This window comes from Pelodiscus sinensis, chromosome 1 (assembly GCF_049634645.1).
Source record: "Pelodiscus sinensis isolate JC-2024 chromosome 1, ASM4963464v1, whole genome shotgun sequence".
Classification (NCBI taxonomy): Eukaryota; Metazoa; Chordata; order Testudines; family Trionychidae; genus Pelodiscus; species Pelodiscus sinensis.
Window position 1 is genome coordinate 84,635,788 of NC_134711.1, and position 14,259 is coordinate 84,650,046.

A 14,259-nucleotide genomic window follows, 5' to 3' on the forward strand; every position below is an offset into this window, starting at 1 on the left:
TTTGGCAGATCAGTAACATTTATTTGCATATTCATTATTTGCATGGTTCGCCATACATTTGCGAATGGATTTGCCAGTCGCTGGTATCAAAAAGGTTGGGAACCACTGCTGTAGGGGATGCACATGATCCTAGACGGGTTACTGGATGGGGCTGGCAGCAGCCCACATCTAGCTCTGGCAGCTCCGCCCTGACCTCGCTCCTGCTGTGGGTGGGGAAGAGAGGCTGGAATCAGCCCTTGTCTGGGCCACCCAGCCCCAGACCCAGGGCAGGCTGCATGGTCTGGCCCCCAATCCACTGCCTTGAGCCCCTCAGACAACCCCACCCTGACTCCTGCAGCTTCCTCCACACCCCTCCCCCCCATACACACCTACCCTGACTCCTGTATCCCCCACTGCCAGCCTCCTGCCCTGACTCCTGCACCCCTCCACCCTCTGCCCTGAGGCCTCCCTTTCCAGTACACCGTACAGGTAAGACACTTAGTTACTTTTATCCCTGGTGCAGGCCCAGGCGGCTAGCACCGCAGGGGCGGGGTGCTCTGGGGAGGTTCCCCCCCTCCCTCCGGGCCTATAGAACTTAGCCCCTCGATGAAGTGTGGAGTCTGAAGCACAGTTCCGGGCGGGAGCGAGGGGAGGATTCTGCAGCACGTTTGGGGCGCACAAGGCAGGCTACATACGGGCCACTGGTCCTGTGCCTGCCTGCCTGCCGGGGAAGCACCTGCGGTAGCACCCTCCCCCGCCCAGCACACAGCCAGCGCGGGGAGGCAGCGGCAGCGGCAGCACCAGGGCTGCCATCAGCTGATGCTGTTGCAGCCGCCCTGGGCCAGGGAGCGGCTGGGCTTGGAGTCTGCGCCGGGCACAGCCGGCAGAGGGGCGGGGCGGGGCTGGCTGCGAGATGCGAGCCCGGCCCCCAGGGCTGCCTGCCCGGCCCCGCCTCACTGCCCCTGATTGGGCCTTTCGAACGGTGCGGGCGGGCGGAGGCGAATGAATCAGGGCAGGGAGCCGCCGGCCGGGATGCCCCAGCTGGAAGGGCTCTGCCTGAGTCCGCAGCGTGCTCCGGGGAGCGGGCGTCCTGCAGCCGCTGCCTGTGAGTATCTTACCCCCAGCCCGGCACGCGGGAGCCGCGCTGTGACCTAGGCAGCCCGCAGGGCAGTCAGCTGTAGCCCCCGCACGCCCCCAGAGTGAGCCCGTAGCAACCCAGACACGTGGGGCGGGAGATGTTCTAGGCACCTAGAATGAGAAAAGGCTCCGAATACCGGGACTGTCTCTAAAATGGAGATAACAGCTGGTCACCTTACACATGCCCCTCCCCCCCTCACTCGCTCAGGGGTAGGGAGGAGGGAAAGAAGGGCGATTTGTAAAGCTCTGTGTATACGCGTCTCTTTCCATGGCAAACCGGGGGGGAGATTTATTTTAGTGCGTGAAAAAGCAGGAAGGATGCGTTTGACGAGTGAGTTTCAGATGCATAGATAACCCCAGCAGCAGGATCTCATGACAGCTCGTAGTGAACAGGTCTTCTTCCCACGAGGAGTCTTCCTGTCATTGGAAACAAAACGAATCTTCCAACTAAAACAAGTGCTACTAACAGTAACGATGATTACTGTGTTCCAGATATGGAGATAATGTGACTTGGAACCTGTTCCAGCCGAGAGTCTTTAAGCATTATTGATTCGATCAATACACTCTACAGTTCCTGTTGCTAGAAATCTTTGCCCCGCCCTCTCGTAGTGGAAAGAGATCTACAGTGCTTGAAGCACAGTATAAAAAAAACTACACAAGATGAAGTGAACTTTAGGGCTGACTGTTGTTTTATTAATCAAGTGCTTGAAAGTCAGGCAAAGGAAAAGCTAGGGGAATCATTTTAGCTCTAACTTGCCTATTTTAACCATATTGCATGTTCGGATGTATGTTAAATAGCATAACTATTCTCTACAATTTTTTTTTCAGTTGTATCTGTCTGAGAGGAAATTACCATGAACTCTTTTCCATTTCTTGATTTTTGAATGTTTAAAATTACAATTTTAATGTTTTATTAATATCTTTGTATGTTATAGGTTTGTTCAGAGAGGCAGATTATAAAACACTAGTCTCTCTCTGAAGATATGTAGAACTATGGAACGCAGAATGAAATGATAGCACCATACAATGTAACTAGTCTGGGGATGCTAACTAACATGTTTTTGTGTAAACGTGTAACCACTTGAACTATTAGCCGTTACATGTGTACATGCATGGGGTAGGCAACTCCCTGCGAGCATTGGCTCCTTCTTGCCCTTTCTCTGCTGCCCCTGGGAAAGAGGAAGCAGCACAGGGGGCAGGCAGATGTGGGGAGCCAGCCTGAAAGCAGGGTCACCTGCCCCCTACTCCCTGCATTGCTGCCTCTGAGCACTGGCTCCCACCTGTACCCACCTCCCCCCGCTGCCTCTGTGGGAGGTGGCTCTGTGGAACCAGCATGCATGGCGAGCTGGCTCAAATGTTGGCTCCCACCTGCCACCACCCCCCCCCCCCCCCGCACTGCTGCCTCTAATAGAGAGGCAGCAGCGTGTGTGTGTGTGTGTGTGCGTGTGCGCGCATGTAGTTCCGTAGGAGCTGATACACGCGGGGAGCCAGGTTGAAAGTCGGATTGCCATGTGTACCGTTTCCTGACTGTTCTCCTCACCCCCTGCGTTGCTGCATCTGAGAGGCAGTAGCACGAGGGGGAACAGGCGGCTCCATGGGATCATCTGGTGCTCACAAGGAGCTGGCTTTTAAACTGGCTCCCCACCAAGCACCAGCTCCCACCTGCCCCTCAGTGCTGCTTCCTCTATGGGAGATAGCAGAGGGGAAGGTGGGTCTGTGGGAGCTGACACACTTGGGGAGCTGGCTTAAAAGCCAGTTCCTCACAGGCACTGGCTCCCATCTCCCCCCCTCCTTGCTTCCTCTGATACAGGGAAAGCAAGGGGTGTGTGTGTGTGTGTGTGTGTGTGTGTGTGTGTAGTTAGGATTAACCAATTATTGGTTAATCATCTAAACAACTATATGGTAACATTCCTAGTATCTACAAAACTTAAATAACATGTGGATCTGAGGTGCAGTGAAGACTGATAACTTGGCTTAATCAAAGAAACAGCTGTATTGGGTTAGACTAGTGGTCCATCTAGCCCAGTATCCTATCTTCTGACAGTGGCTGGGACCACATAATCAAGAGGGAATGGCCAGAACAGGGCCACTTTTTAGTGATTCATTCGCTGGTAATCAGACACCCCCCAGAGCATAGGATTGTGTCCCTGAGTGTCTTAGCTATTAATCATTGATGGACCGCCGTGAATTTATCTAATTCTGTTTTTAATCCACTTTTACTTTTGGCCTTCACAACATCCCCTGGCAATGAGTTCCACAGGTTGACTCTGCCCTGTGTAAATAAATATTCCTTTTGTTTGTTTTAAACCTGTTGCCTAATAATGTCATTGGGTGAACCTTGGTTTATGTGTTTATATGCAGGGGTAAATAATACTTCCTTATTTGTTTTCTATATGTTGTTCATATCTTTTTATAGATTTATATCCTTCCTTTAGTCATCTCTTTTCTAAGATGAACAGTCCTAATGTTTTTTTTTTAAACTCTCTTTGCATGGAGCTGTTTCATATCCCTAGTTATCTTGTTTCCTTTCTGTACTTTTGCTAATATAAAATCTGTTCTGAGATGGGAGACCAGAACTATATTCAGTATTTATAGGTGTAGGCCTGCCACAGATTTCTATAGTAGCATTATGATATTTACTGTTTTATTTTCCCTCCTCTTCCTAGTTGTTCCTTATTGCCCTTTGAATCCCACGCTGGAGCTGGCTGCCAGCTCCTGACTCTGGCCCCCAAGCTGGGCCTGGTTCTGGGGTCTGGCTCCCGGCTCATGGCCCTCGTGATGGACGTGGGGCTGGCTACTGGCTATCAGCACCTGCAGTGGGCCTGAGGCTGGCTGCTGGCTCCTGCGGCTGGCTGTTGGCTCCTGGTCCGAGCCATCAGCTGTGTGGGGCTGGCTGCTGGGGCTGGAGCAGCCCTTCACCTGTAGCAGGCTGCAGATGGGGGGGCTGCTTCTGGGGAACTGGTTAACCATTGCTCATCACATCCCTAGTTCCCAGTTCCTTCCTTGCTGGGTAAAAACAGTGTTTTTTGTGTTCGTTACATCATAGTGATTTAAAAGCACTGTTGAGATGTGCTGTTGCAGTGCCTTTTCCTCGTTTTAAAAAAGGTGCCTCTTTTACCTCAAGGTAACTGATGTGCATGAGCATTCTGAGGTGAAACACCAGTGAAGACCAGGCACTTGAGTTCTGTAGCAAGGTAAATACCCTGAGGTCAACTAATGGATGGTCTATAGAAATGTTAAGTTAACGGTAAAATAGAAGTGGGTGGGTTTTTTTGTTTGTTTGTTTTTTCTAAACTTCAGGCTAGCCCATGTGCGGTAGTAAGCCTGAGGTTTCCCCCTCCATATTTAGTAATGAAGTCCAGGCTTAAAATATCTGAAACCCTGTTAGCTGGCTCTGACTGTTTTATAGATAAGGATCCCCAGATTACACCCATTCTTACCAAATGAACCATCTACACCTCTGTGGCTTGCTGAGATGAATGCTCCTTGAGTGAACTTCTGTGTCATGCAGAGACTTTATGAATTCAAGAGCTTCACCTTTGTATTAAAGTGGGGAATTGTAGGGTGTTGTATAATCCATTATTTAGTGCTCCATGGTTGCTATGCACCCTGATGGAAAGAGAGGTGGTTTCTAGGTGTTTGAGCCCTGGTGACTAATATGGTTGTTTATTCCATGCCTTTGAGGCCCCCTACCCTCGGAAAACACTTTGAAAATAAGTACAAGGCTTGTGTTTTATGATGTAACTGGAGGGCCATACAGTAGTTACTGTAGTGGAATATGAAATAGCACTCTCTAGACATCATATCTGTTCTGATACATTTAAGAATCTAACAAAATGGTCAGTATGCTTGCTGGTATATTAAATCTGCACCAGTTGACATAAAAAAAAAAAGAAAATCTGTGTGTTTTATTTAAAAATACAACTGTTTTTTCACAGATGTGGGTTCCAACAGTACTATCAGAACTAGTATACAACTTTTATCCATTTCAGAATGTTTGGTTTGTGACTGTGTTGGAGGTTGCAATCATCACACCCAGCATGTTTTATATTTAAATCTTCAACCTATAGTTAGAGATACAAAGTCTTGTATACAAACATTTTGAGTTGATAAATGTGTTTGGGTTCTAGCTTCATTTAAATTAGTTGTTACTGCCTTTATATTTGTTGAGATTACTTTTCAGTTGTATTGCTAAATGTCTGAACTGTTTATGGGTCACTCTAATTACAGCATGTGTAACTTTGGACTGACTTGGAAACTCGTATTACAGAATAGCTTGTATCTAATGTTACATCTATTGCCAAATAGTGACTTAAAGGGCTAATGAGTATAAACTACCTATCTTAATTAATGCATCTAGTTATCTTTGAAACAATACACTCCTAACTTGTCTTCACTGCATTGTTAGCTTGAGCTGTATCTTGAGGTTTTTTCCCTAGCTCCTGCCAACTTGAGTTAGAGATTTCTTCGTGTGAAGTGATGGTCTAGCTGTAGTTTGTTGGCCTGGCAAAAGGGTGGGTGGAAGGTGGAGTGTGGCTAACTGGAGTTCATAATGCCGTGGGAATGCAGCATCTCAGGTTCTGTTTCCCTGGATCCGCTGTGCATCAGATGGTAGCACTGTGGGGAGTGGAGAGGGAATGAAAAGGGTGTGGTGAAAGTGTGTGTGGGGGAGGGAAAGGTCACTTGGCCCAGCTGACCCCGGGCTCCAGGTGGGATCAGCTGTAAGTGCTGCCTCTTTGAAACGCTGAGGCAGTGTTCAAAGGGGCAGCGCTGCACAGTCTGATCCCAGGATCAGCTATGTGGTGCTGCTCTTTGAAATACCCTCTCTTCTCCCCGTTTGCTGCCTCTATCAGATAGAGGTGGGAACAAGGCCAGCCTGAGCCATTCACGCGCCCTGGGAGTGCAACGGGTGCATGTGCAGCTCCGCCCCCAGAAATTCGACGAGCGCATGCACAGCCCTGCCCCCACCCGGCCTGGCAGCCCCGCGTGGCATCGCCTACAGTGGGGCGCCCTGGGCAGTAGCCCGGTCGGCTCGTACCTTGGGCTGGCTCTGGGTAGGAATCAACTAGTTGACTGACTATCCGATAACCTGACTGGCTATCCAATAAGTAAAAGCTTATCGGATAGTCGACTAGTCTTTAACATCCTAAGTGGTGACAGAAATCCACTGTTCCTCTCTTCCTTTCTTCCCCGCTTCCCCTCCCCCTTCCCACCCCCCAAATGCACACACAGTTCTCCCGCCTTGATGGTGGCAAGAGTCCCCATACATGCAGAGCTTGGCCTGTTGTGCCTCATGCTTTGGGGGAGAGGATGGAACCTTGCCACTGCTCTCGCCTTCAGGGGATGAAGGAAGAATGCAGCCCTGCAAAGCACTGTACTCTTACTAGAGGCAGCTGACGCATCATGTGATCCAGAGTGGCCGGGCTGGAGCCACTTCTGTAGATTTATTGACTGCCTTGGTTACAGGGTTCTGAAGGTTTCTGCTTTAAAAAAAAAAAATAGCACTAGAGACTTCTTTTTTTTTAATTTAAAGGCAACTTGTTTAGAATGGAAAATGGCAGTTGTCCATCATAAGAACGGCCATACTGGGTCAGACCAAGGGTCCTTCTAGCCCAGTATCCTGTCTACCGACAGCGGCCAGCATCAGGTGTCCCAGAGAGGGTGGACCGAAGACAATGATCAAGCGATTTGTCTCCTGCCATCTCTCTCCAGCCTCTGACAAACAGAGGCCAAGGACACCATTTTATCCCCTGGCTAATAGCCTTTTATGGACCTAACCTCCATGAAATTATCTAGCTTTTCTTTAAACTCTATTATAGTCCTAGCCTTCACAGCCTCCTCTGGCAAGGAGTTCCACAGGTTGACTACACGCTGTGTGAAGAAGAACTTTCTTTTATTAGTTTTAAACCTGCTACCCATTAATTTCATTTGGTGTCCTCTAGTTCTTCTATTTAGGGAACTAATAAATAACTTTTCTTTATCGGCCCTCCACATCCCTCATGATTTTATAGACCTCTATCATATCCCCCCTCAGTCTCCTCTTTTCTAAACTGAAAAGTCCCAGTCTCTTTAGCCTCTCCTCATATGGGACCCGTTCCAAACCCCTAATCATTTTAGTTGCCCTTTTCTGAACCCTTTCCAAGGCCAAAATATCTTTTTTGAGGTGAGGAGACCACATCTGTACACAGTATTCCAGATGTGGGCGTACCGTAGTTTTATACAGGGGCAGTAAGATATTCTGGGTCTTATTTTCTATCCCTTTCCTAATAATTCCTAGCATTCTATTTGCCTTTTTGACTGCCGCTGCACACTGCGTGGAAGCTTTCAGAGAACTGTCCACGATAACGCCAAGATCTTTCCTGATTTGTCGTAGCCAAATTAGCCCCCATCATACTGTACGTATAGTTGGGGTTATTTTTTCCGATGTGCATTACTTTACACTTATCCACATTAAATTTCATTTGCCATTTTGCTGCCCAATCACTGAGTTTGGTGAGATCTTCTTGGAGTCCCTCACAGTCTGCTTCTGTCTTGACTATCCTAAACAGTTTGGTATCATCCGCAAACTTTAACACCTCACTGTTTACCCCTTTCTCCAGATCACTTATGAATGAGTTGAAAAGGGTTGGTCCCAGGACTGACCGTTGGGGGACACCACTAGTTACCCCTCTCCAATCTGAAAATGTACCATTTATTCCTACCCTTTGTTTCCTGTCTTTTAACCAGTTCTCAATCCAAGAAAGGACCTTCCCTCTTATCCCATGGCCATGTAATTTACACAAGAGCCTTTGGTGAGGGACCTTGTCAAAGGCTTTCTGAAAATCCAAGTATACATCATCTACTGGATCCCCCTTATCCGCATGCTTGTTAACCCCTTCAAAGAACTCTAATAGATTAGCAAGACAGGATTTCCCTTTACAGAAACCATGTTGACTTTTGTCCAACAAATTATGTTCTTCTACAGGCTTCACAATATTATTCTTTACTATTGTTTCGACTAATTTGCCCGGTACTGAAGTTAGACTTACCGGTCTGTAATTGCCAGGATCGCCTCTAGAGCCCTTTTTAAATATTGGTGTCACGTTGGCTACCTTCCAGTCATTAGGTACGGAAGCCGATTTAAAGGATAGGTTACAAACTACAGATAATAGCTCAGCAATTTCCCATTTGAGCTCTTTTAGAACCCTTGGATGAATGCCATCCGGTCCCAGAGATTTGTTAACATTAAGTTTTTCTATTTGTTCCAAAACCTCCTCTAATGACACTTCAATCCGGGACAGTTCCTCAGATTCATCACCCACAAAGGACGGTGCAGATTTGGGAATCTTCCCAACGTCCTCAGCAGTGAAGATTGCAGCAAAGAAATAATTTAGTTTCTCCGCAATGGCTTTATCGTCCTTGATTGCTCCTTTTATAGCTCGATCATCTAGGGGACCCACAGGTTTTTTAGCAGGCTTCCTGCTTCTAATGTACTAAAAAAACATTTTGCTATTTCTTTTTGAGTTTTTGGCTAGCTGTTCCTCAATCTTTTTTTGCTTTTCTTACTACATTTTTACACTTGATTTGACAGTGGTTATGTTCCTTTCTATTTATCTCACTAGGATTGGACTTCCACTTCTTAAAAGATACCTTTTTGTCCCTCACTGCTTCTTTTACATGGCGGTTAAGCCACGGTGACACTATTTTAGGTCTCTTGCTATGTTTTTTAATTTGGGGTATACATTTAAGTTGGGCCTCTATTATGGTGTCTTTAAAAAAAGTTTCCATGCAGCTTTCAGGGATTTGGCTCTAGTCACTGTGCCTTTAATTTCTGTTTAACTAACCTCCTCATTTTTGTGTAATTCCCCTTTTTGAAATTAAATGCCAGGGTGCTGGACTGCTGAGGTGTTCTTCTCACAACAGGAATGTTGAATGTTATTATATTATGGTCACTATTCCCAAGCGGTCCTGTAACAGTTATTTCCTGGACCTGATCCTGCACTCCACTCAGGACTAAATTGAGAATTTCCTCTCCCCTCGTGGGTTCCTGTACCAGCTGCTCCAAGAAGCAGTCATTTAAGCCATTGCGAAATTTTATCTCCGCTTCTCTTCCTGAGGTGACATGTATCCAGTCAATATGGGGGTAATTAAAATCCCCCATTATTATAGTTTTCTATTTTGGTAGCCTCTCTAATCTCCCTCAGCATTTCAATGTCAGTATCGCTGTCCTGGTCAGGTGGCCGGTAATATATCCCTACTGCTAATTTCTTATTATTGGAGCATGGAATTTCTATCCATAGCGATTCTATGGAACATGTTGATCCATTTAATATTTTTATTTCATTTGATTCTACATTATCTTTCACATACAGTGCCACTCCGCCACCCACCCGGCCTGCTCTATCCTTTCGATATATTTTGTATCCCAGTATGATTGTGTCCCACAGATTTTCCTCATTCCACCAGGTTTCAGTGATGCCTATTATGTCAATCTCATTTAATACGAGGTACTCCAGTTCACCCATTTTATTAGTCCGACTCCTAGCATTTGTGTAGAAGCACTTTAAAAATTTGCCACTGGTTATTTGTCTGCCCTTCCCTGATGCATTGGATTCCTTTGAATGCAGTTGTTTGTCTGCTCTGGCCCATGGTTTGTCCTCTCTCCTCCTCTCTTTCTGACTACAGCTTAGAGGAGAATCCATTGATAGAGACTCTCTAAGAGAAGTCTCCCTCCGATTTATGTGCATCTCCACCGCACCAATCGGCTTTCCCCCATCTCTTAGTTTAAAAACTGCTCTACGGCCTTTTTAATGTTTAGTGCCAGCAGTCTGGTTCCACCCTGGTTTAGGGGGAGCCCATCCTTCCTGTATAGGCTCCCCTTCTCCCAGAAGTGTCCCCAGTTCCTAATAAATCTAAACCCCTCTTCCCTACACCATCGTCTCATCCACGCATTGAGACTCTGAAGCTCTGCCTGCCTACCTGGCCCTGCGCGTGGAACTGGAAGCATTTCCGAGAATGCCACCATAGAGGTCCTGGATTTCAGTCTCTTTCCTAGCAGTTTAAATTTGGCCTCCAGGACCTCTCCCCTACCCTTCCCTATGTCGTTGGTACCGACATATACCACGACCACCGGCTCCTCCCCAGCACTACACATAAGTCTATCTAGATGCCTCAAGAGATCTACAACCTTCGCACCAGGCAGGCAAGTGACCATACGGTTCTCCTGGTCATCACAAATCCAACTATCTATGTTTCTAACAATCAAATCACCCACAACTAACACCTGCCTCTTCCTAACTGGCATTCCCTCCCCCTCAGAGGTATCCTCAGTGCGAGGGGATACCGCAACATCTTCTGGGAGGAGGGTCCCAACTATGGGATGGTTTCCCTCTGCTCCCATTGAATGCCCTGTTCCCTTGAGGCTTTCATCCTCCTTAAGAGCACTGGGGCTCTCAGACTGGAGGTGGGACAGTACTACAGTGTCCCGGAAAGACTCATCAACATAGATCTCTACCTCCCTTAGCTCCTCCAGTTCAGCCACCCTGGCCTCCAAAGCCCGAACTCGGTCTCTGAGGGTCAGGAGCTCCTTGCAACGAGTGCACACATACGCCACCCGCCCACAGGGCAGGTAATCATACATGTTACACTCGACACAATAAACAGGATAGCCCCCACTCTGCTGCTGGGCTTCTGTCTGCATTTTTCTAATGAATAAGTTTAGGTGTAAATGGGATTCTTTTTAAATCTCGGGAATATAGATTATTCTAAGAGTTATGTTTTAAAGAAGGTCCGAAGTCACTAGTACCCTCTAAACTCCCTCTCCAAACTCTCCTGTTAGCTGTTCCTGGTCGCACTCTCCCTGGTCGCTGAGTCACCAGCTTATATAGCTCTGGTAGCCCCTCCCCCTGACTGAGGCTCAGCCAATTAACAGATGCTTCTAGGTTTCAAACCTTTTAGAAGCTCCACAAGGGTCCCATTTTTACTCCCTCTTTTACCTGGAGAACTCCCTCTCCAAACTCTCCTGTTAGCTGTTCCTGTTCGCATAGGTTCCTATCTGCCCCAAGGGATTAGATTTTTCAAGCTCTGATTGTGTGATAGTTAAGACCGCACTTAACAACAATCAGTTAAACTTTAAACCAAACACTCCAGCAAAACAATTTTATTTTGAGAAACTTGTACATCTGGAAATGAACACGATTCCAGCACCATCTTTAATTCTGACATTCACCCATCTCGTATTCCAAAGAACTCCATTATCCCAGTGGGGGAGAAGACTTGTTTGTTAACCTACATACTAGTTTATGAATCAAACCTTCTCTGGGCTGTAGAATCTCACATATCTCTACACACAGATCACTGGAAACCCAGTTCCATACTCACCAACCCATTAGGGGTGATATGATCCAATCCCCTCATTTACCTTCCCTATATTGGACCAAAGGACAATTCCCCTGACACAGGCCACTACCTGTCTTTTACCATAACTGCTGTACATGGACTGGTTGTTGTAACGTATATTTCTCTGCAGTATGAACTTGCGATCTGCCTGTAACTCGTAGTTTAAAAAAGAACTTAGGTTAGCAGCCAGTAATCCGAATCTGAGTTCATAAGAATTTGTCCTTGCTCTGATTTGTCAATGTTTACTGTATAAATGCAGAGCTTTAGTTTCTTAGGGATTCCTTCCCTTATAGCTAAGATTGCAAAATAACTTGTGTAAAAAGAAATGCATGAAGTTCAAGTGTCACAGTCCTTTTTATTTATTCTTTTTAAAAGACCAGTTTTGTTAGGGCTTCTCCAAAAGTGCAGATGCTGAACATTCTTGTAATGGCTGCTCTGTGAATATTTTACTGTGTTCGTGTTTTGAGCATTCCCTGTGAATTAGGCCGCCTTTTGTTCGTGTATTGACAGTTACCATGTTAAGGCTCTTGTTTGATTATGTGGGACTCCTTAGTTTAATGAGAGCAGCTTCTCTACTGGCTATTCTATCCATATTTTAAAAAAAAAAGCGTCAGTGAAGCCTCTTACTGGGGCTTTCTTGGGACAAAGGATTTTTTATGCTAAAGGAAAATATATTCTCTTGGATGAACTCGTGGGAAGCCATAACATGCTCGTTTGTAATGCCTGCTATGTACTTTGCCCTTTTCCCCTAATGCGTAGGAAGGAAAATGACTTCAGGGGTAAGACAATCCCACTATTTATTTTGTTTTCCTGCAAATAAAAAAGAGATGTAGTTCTTGCATGTCTAGCTATAACCAACTCCGGGCATCTATGGTACCTTTTTTTTTTTTTTTTTTTTTTTTTTTTTTTTTTAAATCAGCATGAGCAAGTTTCGTACAAAGAAAAGGCTCCTGTCTGTGAATAAACTGATTGTAAAGTACCTACATGGTCTTAAGGTAAGTATTGTAAAGGTTGTTGCAGTATGTGAAATGCCAAGACCAGCTGAGTGGGGAATATAGATGGGTAAAGAAGTTTGTTTTGTTCAAATCGTTTCTCCTAGTATGCCCTCCCTCTCTCGATCTCTGTCAAAATTTCACAAATGTGTTTTAATCCCACTGTGACTGTGTGATACTATATAATTTTTTTCCTGTTGTCATCACGCAGGTCTTCCCTTTTTTTTTTTTTTTTTTTTAACTTTTTCAAATAAATGTTTGAGAGAAGTCTTTTCCTAACATGTGGCATTTACTCCAGAGTCATTGATTTGACAAACTATGGAAGATAAATGTCTCCTTGGAAGTGACATGTGAATTCTTGTTAAACGCTAACTGTAGCTAAATAGAAGTGAAGAAACTTGCCATTTTGTCCTATAACATTTACAATTTTCTTATAGTATAGAACAGTAAAATAGCATGTCAAAACTGACTTTTGTGACAGTTATAATCTGACACTTTTCACCCATTTTTTTTTTTAAAAAACTTTTGCATGATATTAGGAGTGATTCCATTAAAAATAATTCCCTGTTTTCTCTTTCTTCCCATCTTTCCAGGGAAAGACTCTCATGTAAATACAGATGACCATGCAGCATGCAGTTCGGGTAAGTCACAATAAGAATAAAAATTTATGAAATTGTATATGGCATCTTTTCTTTCGGCGAGGATCACAGAGCATTCCCCCCCCCCCCCCAAAAAAAAAAATTACTGCAAGGCAATTGCCCCTATGAGAGATTTACCATCCCCATTTTACAAATGGACAAACTTCACCACAGGCTAAATGAGTTGTCTTAGGTTCACACAGGGAATCAGTGGCAGGACTAATGTAACCCAGAGGTACTGAAGCCCAGCCTTCTGTTTCAACTGCTCGATCACTACTCTTCTTACGTGTTGTTACTTTAGAACAGAGGTGGGGAACCTTTTCTGGTTGGGGGCCGCTGACCGACGGAAAAAATCAGTTGGGGGCTGCCCACAAGTGAGAAGCAAAAAAAGAAAAACAAATCCTCACTGACATGGGGCCCCCAAATGAGAAGCAGAAAGACACTCCCCACATTCCCCTCGAACATCAGAGCCTAGGAGAGCCCAGGCTAATAGATTTTGTGTGCTACAACTCCACAGTGGGGCAGCAGGGGAGCTGGAGCTCCAGCACGGGTTCCCCAATGTTGGGGGAAGGGGGAACCCTGAGTCTCAGGGGCCAGATCCCAGGCAATCCAGGGGCCATATCCAGCCCCGGGCCTTAGGTTCCCCACTCTTGCCTTTGAAAGTTTCTTCTCATAGTCTCCTATTCTTCAGCCTTTGTTTTCTGCTTTACTTTGTGGGCAAGTCCTTCCTAACTGTTCCTCACTCTTGTCCAGTCCCAAGGAATTTGCAGTCCAAGGTAACATTTTCCTCTTGGGTATGCCAGTGGAACTCCATTGAAAACAGTGGAGTTCTATCTGTCATGGTGATTAGAATTTGCATCTTAAGGTACAGATGGATACAATTTAGAACAAATTTTCATCTGCTCCTGATTCTCTTTTCTGTTTTGTTTTTTCCTGCCAGCCACATGGCACAGTGGAGTTCCATGTAGAGTTTTTGCAAGGCTAATTGTTATGGTTCACATCAGAGTTTTATATTCTTTGCTAACATGAAACAGGTGTTGACACAGGGAAAAATGAGGTCTAAAACTGGGATCGATATTCTTTTCAAATGAAGTAGTCTTTCCTGATGCAAAGCGAGAGACGCTTTCAGTATCACT

General features: G+C 45.6%; 1 protein-coding gene across 5 annotated transcripts in view; it reads left to right on the plus strand.

Moving 5' to 3' along the window:
- Positions 1-929: 929 nt before the first annotated feature.
- The window catches only part of GAS2L3 (growth arrest specific 2 like 3), a 35,737-nt gene continuing 22,407 nt past the window's right edge, over positions 930-14,259 (plus strand). For 3 of the 5 annotated variants that reach the window (XM_075934208.1, XM_075934225.1, XM_075934232.1), the window contains exons 1-2: positions 930-1,084; positions 13,079-13,126. In XM_075934208.1, coding sequence (XP_075790323.1) covers positions 13,103-13,126 — 24 coding nt within the window. In that variant the 5' untranslated portion in view covers positions 930-1,084; positions 13,079-13,102. Of the gene's footprint in view, positions 1,085-4,240; positions 4,311-12,412; positions 12,489-13,078; positions 13,127-14,259 lie in introns of those variants that run through there. The other 2 variants (XM_075934212.1, XM_075934221.1) reach the window with 2 other exon arrangements.